The sequence below is a fragment of the Crocodylus siamensis genome, chromosome 5, assembly GCF_052110815.1.
Source record: "Crocodylus siamensis isolate JL-2025a chromosome 5, ASM5211081v1, whole genome shotgun sequence".
In the NCBI taxonomy this organism is placed as follows: domain Eukaryota; kingdom Metazoa; phylum Chordata; order Crocodylia; family Crocodylidae; genus Crocodylus; species Crocodylus siamensis.
The window spans coordinates 36,890,977-36,911,508 of record NC_143399.1 but is presented as its reverse complement, the minus strand read 5'-3'; the positions used below and the strand labels follow the sequence as shown (position 1 = coordinate 36,911,508).

Sequence of the window (20,532 nt, the reverse complement as noted above, 5' to 3'; positions counted from 1 at the left end):
GAGCATGATTAAATATTTTATCCATTCTTTGCACACACAACATTTGCAAACTTGCAAGCCTGAAGCTGGGCTCATAACATCCATGTTTATGCTTCCAAACAGATGGTAGGTTTCAAAAAGTGTTGATCCCCTGCAAATTACACTAGTCCAGTACACTGAGGACTTTGCAGGATCAGACTCTAAAATGGTATTCCCATCTGTTGGGATTTAACCAGAATATTCCCTTTTACATGAATACAATTGGTCTAATAAGGCACTATGGGGGCAGACAGAAGTGACACTTTTTTCCATAACTTGGCTCCTACAAGTGCTCTATAGCCATGTCATAACACACATGCACAGTTGCTGAGTGCTTTTAAAATGGTCAATTATGCAAAAACGTAACCCAAGTTAAATCAGGTAATAAATGAAAGTGCTGTAAATTAGACAGCCTTAGGGCAGGGGTTTTCAACCTTTTTGGGTTAGTGCACCCCTGGCGGCCGGTTGAGAAAGAAGGAATCCCTCAGCAGCTTGTCAACAAGCACTGCTGGTGGTGCTGGGTCCCCCAGTGGCCAATTGGCGAGTGTGCCAGGAGCACACTGGTGGTGAAAGTGCTGGTGGCATGGTGGTGGCAGAAATCTCAGCAGAAGTGACGGTGGTGCAGCAGCACCCGCTGCCAAGTACCTCGAGGCCTTCCCAACTACCCCCAAGGGTACGCGTACCCCCCACTGAACACCTCTGCCTTAGGGAACTTGCACATAGTTCCCTATGAGGCTTATGTGTCATGCCCCTGGTCTGCCACAGGGAGGAGGCAGAGAGCTTGCTCCCTGGACAGCCAGGGAAGGAGGGGGAGAGTACAGCAATGGGGGGTGGAGGGGCCTTGGCTGACAACCCAAACCGCATGGTGAAGGTCCCCAGTGCCCAATGGCACTGCTTAGGGGGTTCACCCCCTGAGAGCACCCCCCAATCCTATGGGGGAATCCCTGCCCCTGGGTCCCCAGGCAGGCACAGGAACAAGTCCAGACACCAGCTTGCCCAGCTGCCAGGCTTCCACAACAGGTTACAGTGACCCCAGCCTCCTGGCCCCAGCCAGTGCATGAAGGCTTTGAATTCTCACCAAACAACAAATGCCTGTTTATTTTTGATGACGCTGTAATTTTAAGTGCTTGTGTAAAGCGCTTAAAGTTACAGCATGATCAATAACTTCTTTAAGTGGCCTATGAAAACTTAAGGGTCCTTGTTTGCTGATTCAGCTGTAAAAGTCTGGCTCACCAACAAGACATCTTGGTTCTTTTTGACAAAGTTTCGAGACAGGAGTAATCCTCTGTCCCAATCCCCACAAAAATGTTTAACAAGACTGTCTTAAGAGCAGCCATGAGGCAAACAAAAGATAATTTGATCCCTCCCCCTTTCTTTTCTGTCCTGATGCCAGATTATCCCCTCCAACAGCAACAGGCACTGAGATTTTTATTTCAAGCTGTGTCTGGTCTCAAAAGGGGCATTTTAATATTTGGAACTACAGATTCACTAGTGACTAGGGCATGGAAATGGGAGACATGTTCTCCTACTTAAGTTCAAATTTACTTCTATTTTCTCTCCCACCTTTTGTCTTAATTGTCATATCTTGAGGGAAAAGGGCCATCTCGTGTTATGTAGTTGTACAGAGCCTAGTACCATGAGGCTCTGGCTTTGGTTGTTGCTTCTAGGTGATACCAGAAAGCATATAATAATGTTAAAAGTTAAATATTTGGAGAAGTTATTCCACTACAATAATGTAAACTTCAGGTACAACTTCAATTTATTACTGTATCACCAATATTTCTTTCCAGACCAAAAAATGCGCTAGAGTTATCTTGCTGATATTTCAAACCTCTCTGCCTTGGCCAAAAGGTAAAAATAAAAAAGGGCATATGTTCCCCTCCCCAGTTATTATTTCTTTTGGATCCTGTGCGATAGGGTGACACTCACCAGATACTGACGGTCCAACAGCCAGAAATATGAAGTAAGAAGTGCCAACAGCTTTCAAGCGAGTTGATATGGCATTTTTTGTAGTAAAAGAACATTTGATAATACCATTGTTAAAGGAAGTCACTATGTTCTGCACATCACCCTAGAGGAGGATTATACGAAATTATTATGCAAGACATTTGTTGCACAGCAATAAAAAGCATGGAAATTGTGAGTTTAGTAGTACAAAGTAGAATTACCCAGTCTTTACTATTTATAAAATGTATTACGTGCTATTCATAGGAAATACTTATGAATTTTCACCATGCCCCATTTTTCAGTAGAAGCTGAGGCAGCCAGGGGTAGATCCAGGATTGGGCAAAAGGGGGCGCTGCAGAGGTGGCAGAACCTCCACTCCGAGCCTCCTGCCTTGCAACCCATTAGTATGGGCAAGCCATGCTGTGGGAGTCTCTGGGGACTTTTCAATTTCCCAAAGGTAAGCATCCCTACCCTTCCCCTCTGTGGTTGGAGGCATGCCCCCTCCCTTCCCTTCTCCTTTCATCCCCTCCTCCAGGCACTGCTACTTTCCAAGCTGCCCTGGGGGTGGGTAAAGCTTCAGACATTCTCCTGCCTGCTCCAACTAGGCTGCGCAGGAGCTAGGTTTAGCTGGGAAGAGTGGTAACAGCCATGGGAAGAGGGTAGGTTCCCCCACATTGCCTCGTTCCCCCAGAAGAAACCACAAATGCAGATGCAGAAAACTGCTGCAGCTATTGCAGCCCTAAGTGAGCCCAGCCTCAGCACAACCCAGCTGGAGTGGGCAGGAGCAGCTCTGAAGCTTCCCCTGCTCTTGGGACAGTGGGAACAGGAGCAGCGGGGGATGAATGGGATATGCCTCTGAGCACAAAGGGAAAGGGAGGATTCTCTTCCACTTTGGCAGACAAGGTTCTTTGGGTGAATCTAATATATTTTATTAGACAAACTTAAAAAGTTGGAAAACAATTATTAAGCAAGCTTTTGGGTTCAAAAACCCTTTGTAAGGCTAAGGAAGTTTCAGCAGTTGGTGTGTGCTCCTCCTGGATGGAATGAAAAGTAAAGCAGCCAGAGGCTGGGCTGGTATGCATACAAGACAGGCAGTCAGTGAAAATGTAGATTGAGGAGTCAATGGGTGAGAGACAGGCTGGGGAGGTGTGTGTGGGGGGGGGGAGGGGAAGAGAGAGAAGGGGGATGAATAGTGGAGAGATACCTGGGGAGTCAGATGTCAGGCAGGTTATAATGTGTCATAAATCCAATGTCTATATTTAGTCCATAATTTTTAGTATCCAGGAAGTTGATGAGGTGAAGTTCATAGGTTCGTCTCTGGGAAGAGTTTTGTAAGTTTCCTTTGAGGATCCAGAATGAGAGATTGGAGAGAGAGTGGTTTTCTTGTGAGAAATGTGCCCCCACAGGTCATTGGGTATTCTTGTCTTTGATGAATTTCTGGTGCGCGTTCATTCTGGTGCGCAGTTGTTGTTTGGTCTCTCCTATGTATTTTCCATCAGGGCATTTGGTGCATTGGATGAGATATATTACATTTCTGGAGGTGCAGCTGTAAGATCCAGGAATGCTGATGGCTCTGTTGGGGGATATAGTAATTGTGTGTGGGGGGGTGGGGTGGAGATGTGTTGGCAGGTTTTGCATTTCTTGTCATGCATGGTCTGGATCCTTTTGGTGTGTTCTGGACTTGAGGAAGTTTGCTTCTGGTGATGAGGTTAGCGAGGTTTGGTGCTTGTTTGAAGGCTAGGATGGATGGCTCTCACATCTCTACCCCGCCCCCACAATTACTACACCCCCGCAACAGAGCCATCAGCATTCTTGGATCTTACAGCTGCACCTCCAGAAATGTAATACATCTCATCCAATGCACCAAATGCCCTGATGGAAAATACGTAGGAGAGACAAAACAACAACTGCGCACCAGAATGAACACACACCAGAAATCCATCAAAGACAGGAATACCCAGTTACCTGTGGAGGCACATTTCTCACAAGAAAACCACTCTCTCTCCAATCTCTCAGTCTGGATCCTCAAAGGAAACTCACAAAACTCTTCCCAGAGATAAGCCTATGAACTGCACCTCATCAACCTCCTGGATACTAAAAATCATGGACTAAATATAGACATTGGATTTATGACACATTATAACCTGCCTGACATCTGACTCCCCAGGTATCTCTCCACTATTCATCCCCCTTCTCTCTCTTCCCCTCCCCCCCCCCACACACACCTCCCCAGCCTGTCTCTCACCCATTGACTCCTCAATCTACATTTTCACTGACTGCCTGTCTTGTATGCATACCAGCCCAGCCTCTGGCTGCTTTACTTTTCATTCCATCCAGGAGGAGCACACACCAACTGCTGAAACTTCCTTAGCCTGACGAAGGGTTTTTGAACCCGAAAGCTTGCTTAATAATTGTTTTCCAACTTTTTTAGTTGGTTTAATAAAAGATACCAGATTCACTCGAAGAACCTTGTCTGCCTATGTCCTTAGACCAGCACAGCTACAACCTACACTCTTCTACTTTGGGGCATTTTTAAAGTCCCCAGAGACTCCAGTAGCACAGTCCAGTCTGAAAGGGGGCTTCCAGCCACACCACTGTACCCCCTCTGGATCCACCCCAGCACTGTTTGCCTTTCTTTTCTTTTTTCTGAATCTTAACTACAGCTCATTGTGGGCCTGACTCCAAAAATTTGTATCTGAGAAATTTTTGGCAGGGGGAGAAATTCCATTCTCTTCAAGGGAACTATCCATGGAAATATGGGATTATTTACACACACAAGGCTTGGAACTGTACACTTAAGCCAAAATGTCATTCTTCTATTCAAACATTTGTTCCCAGTGCATTAACTGTGAAATCAAGACTCAGGGCCTTATTCTTCTAAGTACTCAGTGCAGCATAAATTAAGACTGAACTCAATTGCTGTCAGTGGGTCAGTTACAATACAGTTAAGAATTAACACAAGATTTATTTTTAGTAAAACAAAGAGAGTGTATTTTATTATCTTGTTGCAGAAGGTACATATAATATAGCTGTATTTTATTTAGCTTACATTTCTGATTTGCTAAATGTTTGTCGGAATACTGCTTATTTTAAGTTTAGCTGTGTAAGTCCATGAATGCAGCAAATGTTTTTTTCTGCTCTAGCATCTCCCTTGGCTTCTGCATATCTCCTCTCCTCATACCAACTCAGAGTTTGAATAAAAGCAAATGTGCATGTAAATTCAGTTCTAGGGGTTAACCCTGTTCAGAGCAGAATGATATCCTCAAGTTTTGATACTATAGTTTGGATCTAGATGATCTTATTGAACTGTCCAGAATTCAACACTGAAAAATCCACATCTCAACCCCAGCAGCTGAATAAAGCCAACTGAGCAGCAAGAAATTTGAGTTGTTATTATACACATACATACAAATGAACCCAAAATTATTTTACTAGAGGCAAAATTTCAGGAGTAGTTCGTCCAGTTGAAACGGCATGTTGAACTTCTATCTGTCCTGCTGAATTCTTAGTGCAAATATAAATGTCATCATTCCCCTGAAAAGCAGATTTATCCATGTTGGTGATAAAGCACAAACAGAATTCTATCCTGCACTTGCATGCAGGCAAAGCTGACAGATTTTGATGAGGATTTCCAGGGCACAAGGCCATAAAAAACTTAACCCACATAACAGTAGTAAACCAAGCTCTTTGGTTGAGCTTTTTACAGTCTCTGAAACTTCTCTTCTCCAGTTCCATTCGAGCTCTTCTACTTCAGCCTTTAGTTCTTGAGCTCCGCTGAAACTGTTCCTGACAAAAATCTCTAACATGCTCTTCTAGGATGCTGGGAAGCAGTACCATATGCTCATTCCCTTTGACCTGGGAGCTGTTTTGGGCACTGCTGACCATGCTATTCTTATGGAAAACTTGGCCTTACTTAGGTTCCATGATGCTGTCCTGACCCCTTTTCCTCTTACCTAGTAAGGTTCTTCAGCATGCCTTTAGAAAGATCCTTATCTACTGCCCAACTTTTCTTGGAGAATTCCAGAGCTCTCTGTCCTTAGTACCCTATCTCATCCATTACAATGAATTCAGCTATATTTTCTGTGCTAATAACTCAGAGATCTGCATCTCTATTCCACTCTGATCCTTTCCGATATCTCCTAGTGGCTATGCAGGTGTTAACTCCAATTTAACAAGGCTAAAACAGATCTCAGTCTTCTAGAGGTGCACCAATACAGTCAATTTTCTTTATATTGGTACCCATCGGATATCATATCGATGCATCGGAAATCAACTTTTTTTGCCTGATATGGCAGATAATTTGGCCAATAAAGGCCCTGTGCATGTGCACAGCTGCAACGCAGCACATAAGTGGCGAGGAGCACAGCCTGGCAGTGTAGACAGCTGCGTCCAGCTGGTAAGTCTGTTGTGCTGGAAGGGGAATGGGGAGGGAAGGGGCATGGGGGGAGCAGTTAAGGCCTCTGTGGTGAGAGAGGGAGTGGGGCTGGGGCTGCCCAGCCAGGGCATGGTGCAGGATGGAGCCATGGCTCATCTGGGGGGCACAGAGAGCGGGGGGCAGCTCCTGCTGCTGCATGCACCCCAGGAGGGCATGGGGGCAGGGAGGTGAACCCCCGGATCTGTGTGCCGGGTGCGGGCAGGCTACCGCTGCAGGCTGGGGCCACGTGAGGCTCTTCCCAGTGGGGACTGGGCTACATTCAGGGTAAGCAGTGGCAGTGCTTGGAGGGAGGTAATGGGGGGGGCCAGGGGAGGCTGCAGCCCATGGTGGGCACTTCCAGTTTCACTTTACCTTACAAGCTGGCATGCCAGTTAGTAGAGCATGCCGGCTTGTAAGATGCCAGATAGCGCAGCTTTTACTGTACATCTAAATCTTGTATATTTTCTTCCTAACCTTTCTAAGATAGCCAACAACCAAAACTCGAATCTCCTCACATACCAATTACTGCAACGTCTCTCTGTCCTTGGCAGTTCCATCCTACTCGTCCTCATTCAGAATACCGCTACAAAGATCATCTTCTCAGAGCTCACTGCTTCAATCCTCTCTTTGCATTCTTTCTCCATAGGCTCTCTCCTTCTCGATCACAAAGATAAGCTACTTGTGTTCACTTTCAAGGCCCTTCAAAGCCTACTGTTACTTTACCTATCATCTCTCATCTACTGAGAAAATGACTGTTGCCTCCACTGAACCTGAGGGCAGCCTCCAACATCCATTTACGGATGCAGATGCGGGGGGGTGTAGTGGAATGGCCACACCCTGCCCTTGCCCCTAGTTTGCCACTGACGGCATCCATTCAGTCACTGGATGCATGATCAGGGAGCTCTTCCATGCCATCACACCTTTTTGGCCATCCTGGATCTGCTACTGCCCATCTGTTAAAAATTTAAGTTACAACTTTCTGCTTTTTCTCATCTTTGGCAGGAGTTCCCTATAAATATTCACAACACTTAGTTGTTGTCTATCTTGAAGACTTGTTTTTCATGATGCCTACAAAAAATTTAACAATAGTGAGGTTGCTTGTGTGCTGAGACCACTGCCTTGGCTGAACAACACTATCCCATTGTTTCTTTGTACTCTGCAGTCTATTTCTATTTGTTGTCTCTTGTCTTATACTAGGACTGTAAACTCTATTATTCAGCTATATCATCTGCAGATAGCTTTGTTTTTCATATAAAAATATTAGGCTCCTAAATCTGTATTTATAAATGTCATATACTCATATTTAGAGACTAAATCCATATTTAGTCCAGTCAACTCAGTGGCAGCTATATGGAATTCAGCTCTTTTGAAAACCTGTCTACTGGATCCAAATTGAGCAAAAATACTTGACCACATTGCTTTAGTGCTTTGATGAAATGGAGTCTTACTAAGCTGCTTAATTTTTAGGTTCCTGTTTTTAGGTCTCGTCCTGACCATCTTTGACCTACAGATGATATTCATAACACGGTGCATTAAGAAAAAATGGAAAATTTATTGGAATTTACCAGATCAAGGATACAGTGTTACATCATCAGCACAGGATATGTGCAGAGATAATAAAATTCAGTAAATAAGGGACATCATTTACTTATGGGGGGGCGATATATTGTATTTTGTATATCTCATTCAAATTGACTGCAAAGTGCACGTGCAGAATCTTGTAACAGTAGTAAAAAAAACAGAGGGAGATAACAATAAAAGAAACTGAAGCTGGTAACCCATGCCAATTAAATGGAATTTGATTTGTATATGGTACTGTAGTATTATAACAATATCATGTAGTTAGTGTACCGTGGCCTTTAATAATCAATATCTTTGCAAGTTTTGCTAAACCTAATGGAATTTTGTTTCTGCACAGGTCCTCTTATTCACTTCATTGTAAGCACCGAACAGTTTGGTGCAAAGTATTTGTAATTTCCATAACATAACTGTATTGCTTTTTCACAGGTGTTTTCAGTGATAGTATCTTACCATTTGCATGTCATTGGAAAACCCAATGGATATGTATCCATCAGACAGGCCACTCATTTCCAAATTAAAAGCATCTCCACCTTCTGCCTCGGAAGACATGAAATAACAGCTTGGGTCATCTGAATTACACCCAGCAGGGCTGCTGAAACAGAACTTCTTTGTGCCACAACCCACGTGCCCAGAAGTCTGGAAATTACAACAGCATGAAAGCCATTATAAGTTAATTAAGCAATACTTTCTAAATGAGACCATGTTTTCCTATGTATATATGAAAGCAAAACTTTGTTTTCAACTCCTCAGCCCTTAGAAATAGGGCTGTGAGAGTTAATTTTTTGATTCAGCTGTCAGAAAAGAAGAAATTTTGGTTATGCCAAAAAAATTTTAAAAAATTAAAAGAATTGATCTTTTCCTTCATTAAAATGATAACTAAAAATGAAGCTAAACACTTAGACTGAACAAAATCCTCAATTTAACCCAAAATAAAAGATTTCATTTTCAGCTGCTTATCCAAAAGGAAGATGGGGAAAACAGCCCCCTCTTATTCAATCACTCTGTGGTTAGAACATGCACTCAGGGTGCATGTACATGAGACATTTACTGCAGAGCAGACTAATTAGCTCCGCAATAAAGCATCAGCATACATGTGAGGTGCTATTAGGGCACAGTGAAATAATTAATTCTTCCACAGGATAGTACTGCCCAATACAAGTACTATCCTATGGCAGTTATTTACTCCACTGCAACATGTATGTATACTTAGGCTGACTGGGGCTGGCTGAGGCATGAGGGTGCTACAGTGCAGGGATACCTGCTGGCTAGCCCTGCACTGCAGCACTCTTGTGCCCCAGCGAACCCCTTCACAGCACACTGAGCTTGGTCAGAACAGCTTCAGGCTGGCAGGCTGACCCTGGGCCCCCCTGCCAGCCGGGGGCTGCTCTGCCCTGGCTCAATGTGCTGCGGTCCCAGGCACACATGTAAATGCTTTGCCTGGGAGCAATACACTCTGGCACAAACTGCACCAGAGTTTATTGCAGCGAATACATTTCACAGGTAGATGTGCCAAAGGTGTGGAAGACCTGGGCTCAGTTCATGTCTCTACCTATGGAGTTGAGTTCCAGTCTCTCACCCCCCTGTGAAATGTACTACCACTGTAAGTAGCAGAGTATTCTGCAGTAGGTATGCCCTCATTCCTTCCTGTCCACTTTGCATGGGATAATTAAATAGTCATTGAGCTAATTTGAGAGATTCTAAATCCCAGGAGGTTAGGGTACTCCACCCAGGAGGTGGGACACCTGGGCAATAGTTTAATTTAATTATTTATTAAAATGTTGATGTGTAATCAACAGGACAGACCAAGAAAACTCTGTTCTAAAATATCTATATCCTGGTGCTTAGGGTATTTTTGTGGGAGGAAAGAGATACAAGTTCAAAACCTGTCAGGCAACAGAGAGACTTGAACCTCAGTCTTCCATATCCTGAATGACTGCCTTAACCACTGATCTGTGAATAAAAGGGGCTGAGGAAGATTGTTGCCTTGAATTCCCCTAGTTTTGTCTATAATAAGAGCCAATGTTTATTTTAAATTAATAATTTTGTCTTTGTGAAAGAATCATGTACACTGGCAAAGTATATTGCTAAGAACAATATTACTCAAAAAAACTGAAATCAAAAGATGTTCTGGTTGGTTACTATAGATTGCTAATGAGCATAGCAGGCTGGAAAACAGAATTTCCATCTCCTGAAAATGTGAAAACCTCAAAATATTTCACAGAAAAAGAATCAATTAAAAATACTGCAACCTCACTAAAGCTTAAAGTCCAATATTTCTCAACACAAAAAGTAGCCACACTGGGCAGCTGCACTGTGTGCCAAAAAGGCCCATTGAAAAAATTCTTCTTCCAAACCCTCAAAGTGATGAAAACTGTATTGGACTTAACAGCACAAAGTGGTCTGTAATGGACAGGGATAGAGAAGCCCCATCTGTGCTCTAAGTAGGGGTGCACTGATTGAGATTTTTTTGGCCAATACCGATGGCTATGGATGATGTTTAGTGAGACATATCAGCTGATACCAATCTGATTGCTGATATGTAGCCGGGCAACTTGGAAAGCAGCGTCCAGCCAGTAAGTCTATCGTTGGGGAAGGGGCAAGGGGGAAGGGAAGAGATGTGCGTGGGGGGCAAATTGAGGCCCCCGCAGTGAGGGAGGTAGTGGGGCTATGGTAGGGCATGGGAAGGAGATGCAAGTGGCTCATCCAGGGGCTGCAGGGGAAGGGGCAGGTCTTGCTGCTGCACGCACCCTGGGAGAGCATGGAGGACATTTGCCTCCAGATCTGCACACAGGGCAGGGAGGGCTGGGGCAGTGCTGGGCTCTTTCTAGTGGTGGGGCTTGGCCAGGCTGCACTCGGGGCAGGTGGCTGTGCCACTGTGAGGAGGGTTATGGAGGGGGGGAGGGGCTGCAGCCACCCCAGAATTCACAGTAGTTTCCCTGCCCAGTGCCACTGCCACCTACCCTGAGCACAGGCCAGCCCAGCCCTCCCTCTGGGAAGAGCCCAGCGCTACCCCAAGCTCAGCCCGCAGTGGCACCCCACCCTCACTGCACGGACAGATGCAGGGGCACATGCCCCCCATGCCCTCCCAGGGTGCCTGCAGTGCCAGGAGCTGCCCCCTCCTCCCTACATCACCTGGATGAGCTGCTCGTGGCTTTGTCCCTCATCCCGCCCTGGCAGTGCAGCCCCTGCTCCTCTCTCAGCCCCGCTCCCTCCCTCTCTGTGAGGGCCTCACTCTTTACCCCCATGGCCCTTCCCTTTCCTCCCCCCAAACAGACTTATCAGCTGGACCCAGCTGCTCTCCACGCTGCTGGGCTATTCTCCTGGCCATCTGTATGCTGTGCTGTGGCTGCATGCATGAACAGGGCATGTATTGGACACATCAGCCAAAAAAAGCCAATTGCCGATACTGTCAAAATTTCCTTGCATTGGTGTCAATCCAATATGGGACTGATGTATCAGTGCACCTCTAGCTATAAGTCAGTGCTTCTCAACTGTGGGACATGACCCAAATGTGGGTTCCAAGAACATATGAAAGGGAACAAACTTAAGAAACAGATAGGAGAAAAATGTGGAAAACTGTGGCTTTTCCCTTGCAGGCTGTCAGAATTCCTGGTTGCCCCCACCCCAATCCTTCTTACCCCTCACACCAGGGAGCTGGGCCCTGAGGGAGGGGAGCAGTGGGTTGGGTGTGAGAGGCACGGGGTCAGGACTGGCCATTGATATTTACAAATGGGTCCTGGTACAAAAAAGGTTGAGAACCACTGTGTCCCGGGGAGACGGGGCGGGGCTCGCCCGCGGAGGCGGCGGAGCCCGAGCGGGACATCCGCCGCTTGTTTATGCCGGAAGCCGGTGCCCGTGCCGGTGGCCGGGAGCTGGCAATAAAAACAGCCGGCCGGAACAGACGCGGCGGGAGTCCGGAGGGGGGACTCGCTGCCGCGGAGACAGGGGCTCCAGAAGGAGAGACGGCAGGGGGACCTGCACCAGGCGGGAGCGCGGACCCCGATGGGGAGTGGCTGCTTACCCCACTGGGGGGAAGGACAGCGGTGGCAGCTGGACCCCGAACCCGGAGCGGGGAGTGGCGGGTTGGCCCGGAAGACGAGGATTCCAGCGACGGGGAGTACTCGGACTGCGCCCCGCCTGCGCCCGGAGTTTACAGCTCGGGAGCCGGCGCAGGGGCCTGGGAGGGCACCGACGAGGCACCATAAGCGCCTGGACCGACGCCGGACACCAGCAGACCAGAACCCGGAAGGGAGGATCCCCAGGAGGACCCAGGTTGAAAGCTGGGATACCAGCTGGCTAGGCTTCTCCCCCGGGGCAAGGGATCCGGTGAGGGGCATCACCGGGAAACCCCAGGCGAGGGCCGGGGTCTCGCCTACAGGAGATCCAAGGGGGCGGAAGGCCGGGGTGTTAAGGGGTGGCGGAGCCCCGCAACGTGACCGTCAGGGATCCCGGGCTACGGAGAATCAGGAGCCGTCCCACTGAACCTTACAACAAGTCGTGGCGGGCGAGAACCAGGGCGGGGACCTGATTACCCTACATCTGCTCCGGACCTAGGAGAATAGCGCCACCCTTCCACCGTGACGCTGTTCCGAAGGGGGTTCTCCCTCCCCCTCCTCTAGCCCGATGGTCACACACTGCTCTAAGTAACATCCAGTAGGGTGGGAAGGATTCAATCCTGGACTTTGCTTATCAGCTCCTTATGAGACACGTATAGCATCATGCTTTCTTGAATTAAAACTAACAAATGTAGCCAAACTCAAAAGCAGTGCTATAATATCTACAATTCTCATTTGAGGAAAGAAATGATAATAAAATCAGGCCATTTACAATGGGACATAAGGAAAATTAGAAACAAACAAACCACCCCAACACCCAAAACTTAATTTAAATTCAGTTTATTTAAACATGAGATGGCACTTAGTTCCATTAATACTTTTCAGTCCAAGCCATCTTTGAAAAAGTACCATGAATTCTATTTTTTTCAGAAGCTTATTTAAACTTGGTTACTCATATGTTTATGAAACAATCCATTCACAACTGTACTTAAACTAAACAACTTACCACAGGAGGGGGATGGCTAGAAGATATAAGAGTCTGACTTTTGACATCAGTCCAAAATACATTCAAACTCTGAACAACAGTTGCTCTGGAAAGAAAAAGTGATCAGTGAAATACATTTTTGGGACATGTTCTGACAAGACAGGAGATGCACCACATATAGGTTAGTGTTTGTTATGGAATAGCTCATATAGATAGCAGCATGCACCTTTAGAGATAAAAACTGGTATTATATTTTAAGGCTACCTTCTGGGAAAACTACTTACGAGCTAAGATAAGACTAAGAAGCATCTCTCTCATTTAGCTAATGTATCCTAAAAATACATATATTTAAAATTAAATAAGTACTCTAAAGGTAGAAGAATGATTGATGGTTCTTAAAACATTTTCATAATACCACTTAGAATGAATTCATGTCCATTTCTTCAGGAAATATTGGTATGTTAAAGCAACCAAAAATGTACCTGAACTCAACATTTCCTATGTCTGCAGGTGCTACCCAAATTGCTCTTATAATTTTCTTACTTTCAGGGTTTGTTTGACTCAGAGAAGAATTCTGCAATTACAAAGGGAAAAAAAAATCAAATGCTGACACAAAAGAAAGCTATGCAGTTTCCCCCTTAAAACAACAAGAGGTCCTCATCTCACTAAAGCAGCGATCCAGGATATTATCTGGTTAGAGCTGACTGACTTTATTAGCTTTCACTTGGCCTTTCATTTCAAGCCAACTATTCCTTCTGCACAATGCAGTTTTATTACTTTGCATCCACAGCTGCAATTATAAAAATTTTATTCACTCTGCAAATAAGAGGACAGGCAATCTTCCCTGAAATCACTAAATTGTTGTATGGCCAGCAGTGGTTATGATGGAAAGTAACTGCAACCCTCTCATCCAGCCAAGGAAAAAGATTCTGCATCAGTGTCCAACAGATCTTTGCCCCAGTAGCCAGCTAAATTCTCCAGTAGTGCTCTAAGTTTTTTACCTGGCATCCCAGATGAAAAGAGTTCTTTTCTGAATGGAGGTCAAAGCACCAGATTACTAAAACAATTAGCTATATACATAACTGTGCATTTTCATAGAAATAACAAATATTACATGGCTTATTTTAAGGATATCCGAATTGTCAAGAAAAAAACAAAACCAACACCCCTCACCCCCGACCTCAGCTTGGTTTCAGAACCCAGGATAATTTAGCAAAAGTTGGCAGTTAGAACAATGTAAGAACACTTGATGCAGAAATTACTGATACCGGCAACCCCCGCTTAGCCTTCTTAATTGGTTCTGGAAAAAATGAGCGCTAAGCAAAAGAACATTAAGCAAATCCCATTTTCCCATGGGGTTTGATGTAAATAAATATAATTGGTTCCACATCACCTGCTGGCCCAGGCCCTGCTGCTCCTGGCAAGGCATCAGCTCCTCTTGGCCTCATAGTTCCGCCAATGATTCCTGCTGGCCCGCACCCGCTTGCCACCAGCCCCAGCCGCCCCACCTGCATGGCCTAAGTCGGGGACCCGCCTACCCAGGGATTAACAGTGAGAAGGCAGCAGGGCTCCAGCCAGGGAAGCTTGGGCTGGTGTCTGCACTCTGCAGGTGGGTGCGTCACTGGAGTAGAACAGGTCACAGGCTGCAGCCTAGGGACAGGGTGGCTCCATGGGCTTGGCCCCACTGTGGCCTCAGGCGGGAGACACTGCACACATGTCCTTGAGCACTGACTCGCACTGGCCCAGGCCCCACATATGACGAAGTAAGAATCTTTCAGCTGTCTGTACCTCACCTCCACAGAAAGCATAAGAAACCTGAGATTATATCTGATAGCATGAGTAATTGCAGAAATAAGACATTTGCCATTCTTCTTCTGTAATCTAAGTAAAATAGTTTAATAAGAGTCAGACAAACTTTTAAAAATGAAACCACTTACCAGAATTTTGTTACACAAAAGACCTTGTGTGTTCACATCTATAATGTGGAAAGCACCAACAGCAACATCTCCAAGGACTGTTCGTGTCTGTAGCAAAAATCCTTTAAAGCTAGAGCTGTCGTTTGCCTGCAGAGTCACTGGGAGAAATATGTTAAGGTACTTAAACTATTCTGCTGTTCTCAAACATGTTACTTCATGCCACTTACTAACAACACGAGAACAAATAATTATAGCATCATTAACTTTCATATTACTAAAGACTGAAACAACGGATAAAAGAATTTGAAGCATGCTTTAAATGACACCTCAGAGATTTTTTGCATCTAAAATGAAGAAGCAGAAGGGCAAATAGACATTCATATTACAGAATTGAGATCTCTGGCATCTTTGGAGGATAAAAAGATTCTCTAATTAGAGACAGGGCTGTTTGTGGGGAAACATGATTCCAGCTTACAGCAGAGGTTGCTGAGGGAAAGAAATGCAGCCCGAGAGAAATGCATCCAAACAGCAAGACCAACGTAATTGTCCAGGCAAAGGACCTAACTTATGACAGGCTCTAGTGCAGAATGAACACACAGGCTAATAACTTGGACAGAGTCATTATTGAGAATTCAGGATCACGGACACAGGATGCAAAAGACAGAACATCTATGACCCGATCCTGCAGCGACCAGGCAAAGAAAATTATATGCATGGTAAATGAGGGTGCCAAGACTTCCAAAGAGGAATATAATATTCGCTGCTTGTGAAGTTAAGAACATGTTCTGGTAACCAGTCACTTGACAACCTGTGCCTCATCTTTGGGTAGGTATTCTTTTATACAAATGCCTGGCAACATCCACTGGTTTCAACGGTTGTCCCAAGTAAATTGAAAAATCAGTAGAGGAACTCCTATGTGTAAACACTGTTGAAAGGAAGAAAGATCAAAGAGAAGGTAATCTGAGACTATGATGCCAAGCTACAACAACCCTAAAGATATTCCAGGAGTGGAATATTAGTAAACGTGATACGAATGCAAACAAGTTAAAGTGGAAGAGAATGGAAGTCTCCCATGTCAGATAGCTATTGACTTTTGAGGGCCATCCACTGATCTGAGAGGGCCATTAAGTTAATGCTGAGGCCATGAAATTACATGCACTGGAAGTAAGTACATTGAATCCTGAAATACAAAACTCTTGGTTCACAGGTGATACCTTTTATTAGACCAACTAAAATATCAAAAAAAATTCTCTCTTTGCAAGCTTTCAGACACCCTTCTTCAGGCTGAGGAGAAATCAAAGACTGTAAAGTTCTCTTATGTAGAAAATAAACTTCATTTTTTGCACAGGGGAAGCTGCGGCTGGATGTATATTCCCCTGGGTCAGTCCCTTTGTGTGAGTTGCTCTTTGATGTGCAGATCAGGCTGTTTTTTTCCTGAAGATGTCAGATATCTGAAGTAGGCAGGGAGGTACAGAAATATTTCTTTCTTGTTTAGCAATGAAGTTTATTTTTCCAAAAATGGCTAAAATATGATATTTTCCAAAATAGATCATTGAATCCTGAAGCACTTCAAATTCAGCACCATACAGATAGATCAACCTTCTTCTCTGCCCCCATGTCCTAGAGCAGCAGTTCTCAACCTTTTGCACCTTATGTCCCACCTACGTAAGGTCAAAAAATCCTGGTCCCACTGGTCAACGAGTGGTCCAGCGGGGAGGGGGGTGTCCCCCAGAGGACTGAAGTGCTTAAAAGCAAAACAGGAAGTCCCACTGTGGCACTTCCAGTTTTGCCACCACAACCTGAGTCCTACCTAGACATGTCCCACTGGTTGAGAAACCCTGCCATAAAGCACTTCAAAATAGCTGCAAAGTCATAGAGTATCGCTACATTCCAGCCAGGGTTTACGGAAGTTCCTGAGAGCATCTGAGCACACAGGAAAGCAAGAACTCGGTGGCTATCCCATGCTGCTGGGAGTGTGTGTAGCAGACCACTGTGGGATGTGGGAGGACCACTGGAGCCAACAAACGTTTCAGGAAGCACTTCAAGGACGTTCCTCATTTTTAAAGATTTGAGCCATCTTAAGTGCTTCATCAGTCATGTACATGTGTACACTCATTCTCTAGGAGTACTTTAAAGGTATTTGGAGCATCTCAAAAAGCACGACTGTCCAGAGGCCTGATATCAAAAGCATGAAGAGAATCCCCCAATTTATCCAAATAATCAACTTCTTTCCAGAATCTGTGAGCATTTATCAGAAACAGTTAATCACTGAGAGTTAACATACGATGTAGAATGAAAATGGACAGAAACCCAAAAATGCATACGTGAAAGAATAAAGGAAATTGTAACTAAAGTACTCTAACTCTAAAGCACTCTAACTCTAAAGCTTGCATGCACATTCATTTGTAGCACTACAAAATACATCACCAACAAAATAAAACCAACAGAACAAAGGCAGCAACCAAATAAAAGCAGATCCCCATCAATATCAATGCCACAAGCAAGAAGTGAGAGACTGGTTCAAAGGCAGCTTCTTGAAACCTGTAAACGGAGACTTGCCTAACATGCAGTGATAAAGCAATTACCATGGCTTGGTTACAGCCTGAAGAACTGATTTTGTGGTCATTTTACAGCAGCCCCACCCTTCGGGATGAGGGGGCAGCCACCATCTCGACTTCTGGCTGCCCTTTGAGCAGCCTTGCCCCTTGACACTGATTGGCAGAGAAACACAAAGGGGGCAGCCACCATCTTGGCTGCTGCCCTTCGTGCCATCTCACCAGCTGGTACCTTCCTTCCCAAGGCAGGTTGCAAGGCTGGGTCACAGCAACAGTGAGAACTGCTGGTTCCTGCTGGGAAGCCAGCATTTTTATTTATTTTCTTGGGATTTATGATTTCCTAGAGAGTCATAGCCAATGCCATTTTTCACAGAGATCACCGTTATTCATGGTTTCTGCATAAATTACAAAACTGTGATTTAAGTAGGTCCCTACCTATAAGGCTGCAGTGGACCTTTGGTAAAGATTAATTCTTTAAAGCTTCATACCAGTAATCCCTGGCTCCAGGAAGTCAGAAAAGGCTTGCAGAGAAGATGCAGCAATAGAAATTATTAAAAGGAAAGATAGAAAGCATATTTAGAAATTAGAGGGAGGAATAAGGTTGTAGGAGAGAAGGACCTGGAGAAGGCAGGCTGAATATGTGCAGCTAGCAATGGTAGATAAAGTTGCAGCATCTCCCTACACAGTTCTCTTAATAAAGAACTAGTTTATTTGTACAGGTGTGGAATCCTTTCATATTATTACCCAGCACATGGTACAAAAAACACTGAGGACACTCCCCTGTGAATACTCTTAGGACTTCATCTGGTACCTGTGTTACTGGAATTCAGAATGTAAAACCACTGAAGAAGATTGCCCTCATTGAAGTAAATCACATGCAGTTTTTATGCAGCATGTTGCATTAAAAAAATAGCCATTAAGATGAAACCAAGAGTCTCTCTGTCTCTCTACTTTGGATAACAAATTTTGTTTTGTTCATTCCAACCCTATTCTTCTGGGATTGGCTGTTTTGGTGACTTGACAAGAGGCAAAGGAGAAAACTTGAAGGCACCAATCCCAAAAACACCCACCTAACTTTTAACTTCATTATTTAGTCCTCAGAATCAAAGGAACTATTATCTATACAAATGCAGAAGTTGATAAGGCTGGGATCTAAGATTTTAAATGGCAACCGTTGATCCTCCTGGATCATGGTGTACGCATGAAGGCCATCCAGACCTTCAATGCATAGGCCTGGGCAGGAATTTTTGGAGGAGTGGACGCTGCCCAGACCTTCCATCCTCCCTTTAGGGCACTGAGACAGAATCCAGAGACCAGACTGACTCCAGATGTTTGGTGCCTCCGTGGCTGTAGTTGTATGTGTATGTGTCTGGAAATCGAACTCAGGTCTCCTATGTGCTAGACAAGGATTCTACCACTGAACCACAGGGGACTCCAAGATTTTAAATAATATTAAACAAATCCACTCTTACATGTTCACATGGTTGGGATAAAATAAACTTTCTGCATATTTAAAAGGACAATATAACTTATCTTTTAAAAATTATTTTCATTTAGATCACTTAGAAACACCCCAAATCACTCAGTTCTGGTTTACCTATGATCTTGTCTCCAGGACCAAAGGAGGTGCTGGATACAGAGATATAGTAAGGTGCTGAGGTGGTCTGTCGAACAGAGCTACCATGTCCTGGTAGCATAGAATCACAAGCTGAGGTGACTCCTCCATTTGGAAAACCAAGAACTTTTCCAGAAAATACACCACAAAAAAGTAAGAGCCAGAAAGCCCAAACTTCCATCTGCAGGGGAAAAGCAAACAATTATAAAACATGGGTACTTAAAAATCTACTTGTACATCAAGATTCTCATTGCAATAAGTAAGAATTTTGGGTATGTCTGGCCCACTCTTTTCTAATTCAAATAATTGATATTTAATTTTTTACTGAATATGAAAATCTTATTGAATATATCAACTATCTCCAAGGTAGAATGATGAGACTTCTGTTCATCCTAATGAAGACAAACTGGGAAACATAAAAGATAATTTTAATAGATTAAAATTATGATTGATTCAAAAGGAAATATATACAGGAAGAAATGATACTAATATATACATTTGTTGAACCAAGATCTATATATAAACTAGATATTCCATTTCCAAAGCGATCTCAATAACTACTCTTCATACTATATGCATGTGCTCAAGCAACACTGAGTATAATAAATATTCCCTCAATTTGGTCCAAAAACATCCAGCAAACAACTGAAATGGACCCAGGAAAATCTAGGGGCCAGATAAACGATTGCAACATTTTACTATCACCTTAGTTCTAATACAGATTAGCATTTCTTCGAAGAAGGAATTTTCCGCCTTTTTCAATTTGAGAAGAAACTTAATTTTAAATATGTGCTTCTCTTGATACCAAGTAGTTTAAGTTTTACATATAAATGTTCTTTGGAAAACAATGATTACAGCACATATTCTATTCATGGAAGCAGGAATCTTAAAAAGGTACTACGTGCTTTCTGAGCAAGCTGTTTTTCACTAAAGCAACAGACTGCATGACTGATTACTAAAGAGCACCCTTCCCTCCTCCATTTTTTGCTCATAGCTTTCATTATTCTACGTGTTTTAATCCCAGCCCTGTAATTTCTGATCCATTTTTGCCCCTGTATCTGAAATATAAAACCAACTTTTTTGCTCGTTTAAATCAAAAAACAAACCCCACCCTCAAATTTATTTCTATTAAAGCTCTTTTCAATAAGGCTCCATTTGTCTAGTATGCTCTGCACTACAATTTAAATGACCCTAAAATGGCATCTGTATCACAAAGAATATACTTTGGGATTTTTTTAAAATTTCCTTTGCCTATCTTCCCAACTCTCACTTTTCCAATAAGTTTGAATTTTCGACATCTAGTTTCCACTTGCATGCCCATCAACAGGCTCTCTCTCTTTTGGCAGCTCAAAATCACCACTCTTACAAACCCTTCATTAGTTCAAACTAGCTTTATGCCTTCTCTTTGCAAGATAATGAGAACACATGCTGAAGTTCCTGCTGGGT

General features: G+C 44.1%; 1 protein-coding gene across 9 annotated transcripts in view; it reads right to left on the bottom strand.

Moving 5' to 3' along the window:
• LOC149863728 (ferric reductase 1-like) overlaps positions 1-20,532 on the bottom strand; it is a 76,373-nt gene that overhangs the window by 48,500 nt on the left and 7,341 nt on the right. For 8 of the 9 annotated variants that reach the window (XR_016442455.1, XR_016442459.1, XR_016442457.1 and 5 more), the window contains 7 exons: positions 19,069-19,267; positions 14,938-15,074; positions 13,483-13,574; positions 13,022-13,106; positions 8,411-8,596; positions 5,398-5,499; positions 1,948-2,089 (listed from right to left, as the gene is read on the bottom strand). Coding sequence is in view for 5 of the 9 variants with exons in the window: in XM_090048207.1 (XP_089904333.1) it covers positions 1,948-2,089; positions 5,398-5,499; positions 8,411-8,596; positions 13,022-13,106; positions 13,483-13,574; positions 14,938-15,074; positions 19,069-19,267 (943 nt within the window). In the remaining 4 variants the exon portion in view is untranslated. The remainder of the gene's footprint in view (positions 1-1,947; positions 2,090-5,397; positions 5,500-8,410; positions 8,597-13,021; positions 13,107-13,482; positions 13,575-14,937; positions 15,075-19,068; positions 19,268-20,532) is intronic. The other variant, XM_090048208.1, reaches the window with a different exon arrangement.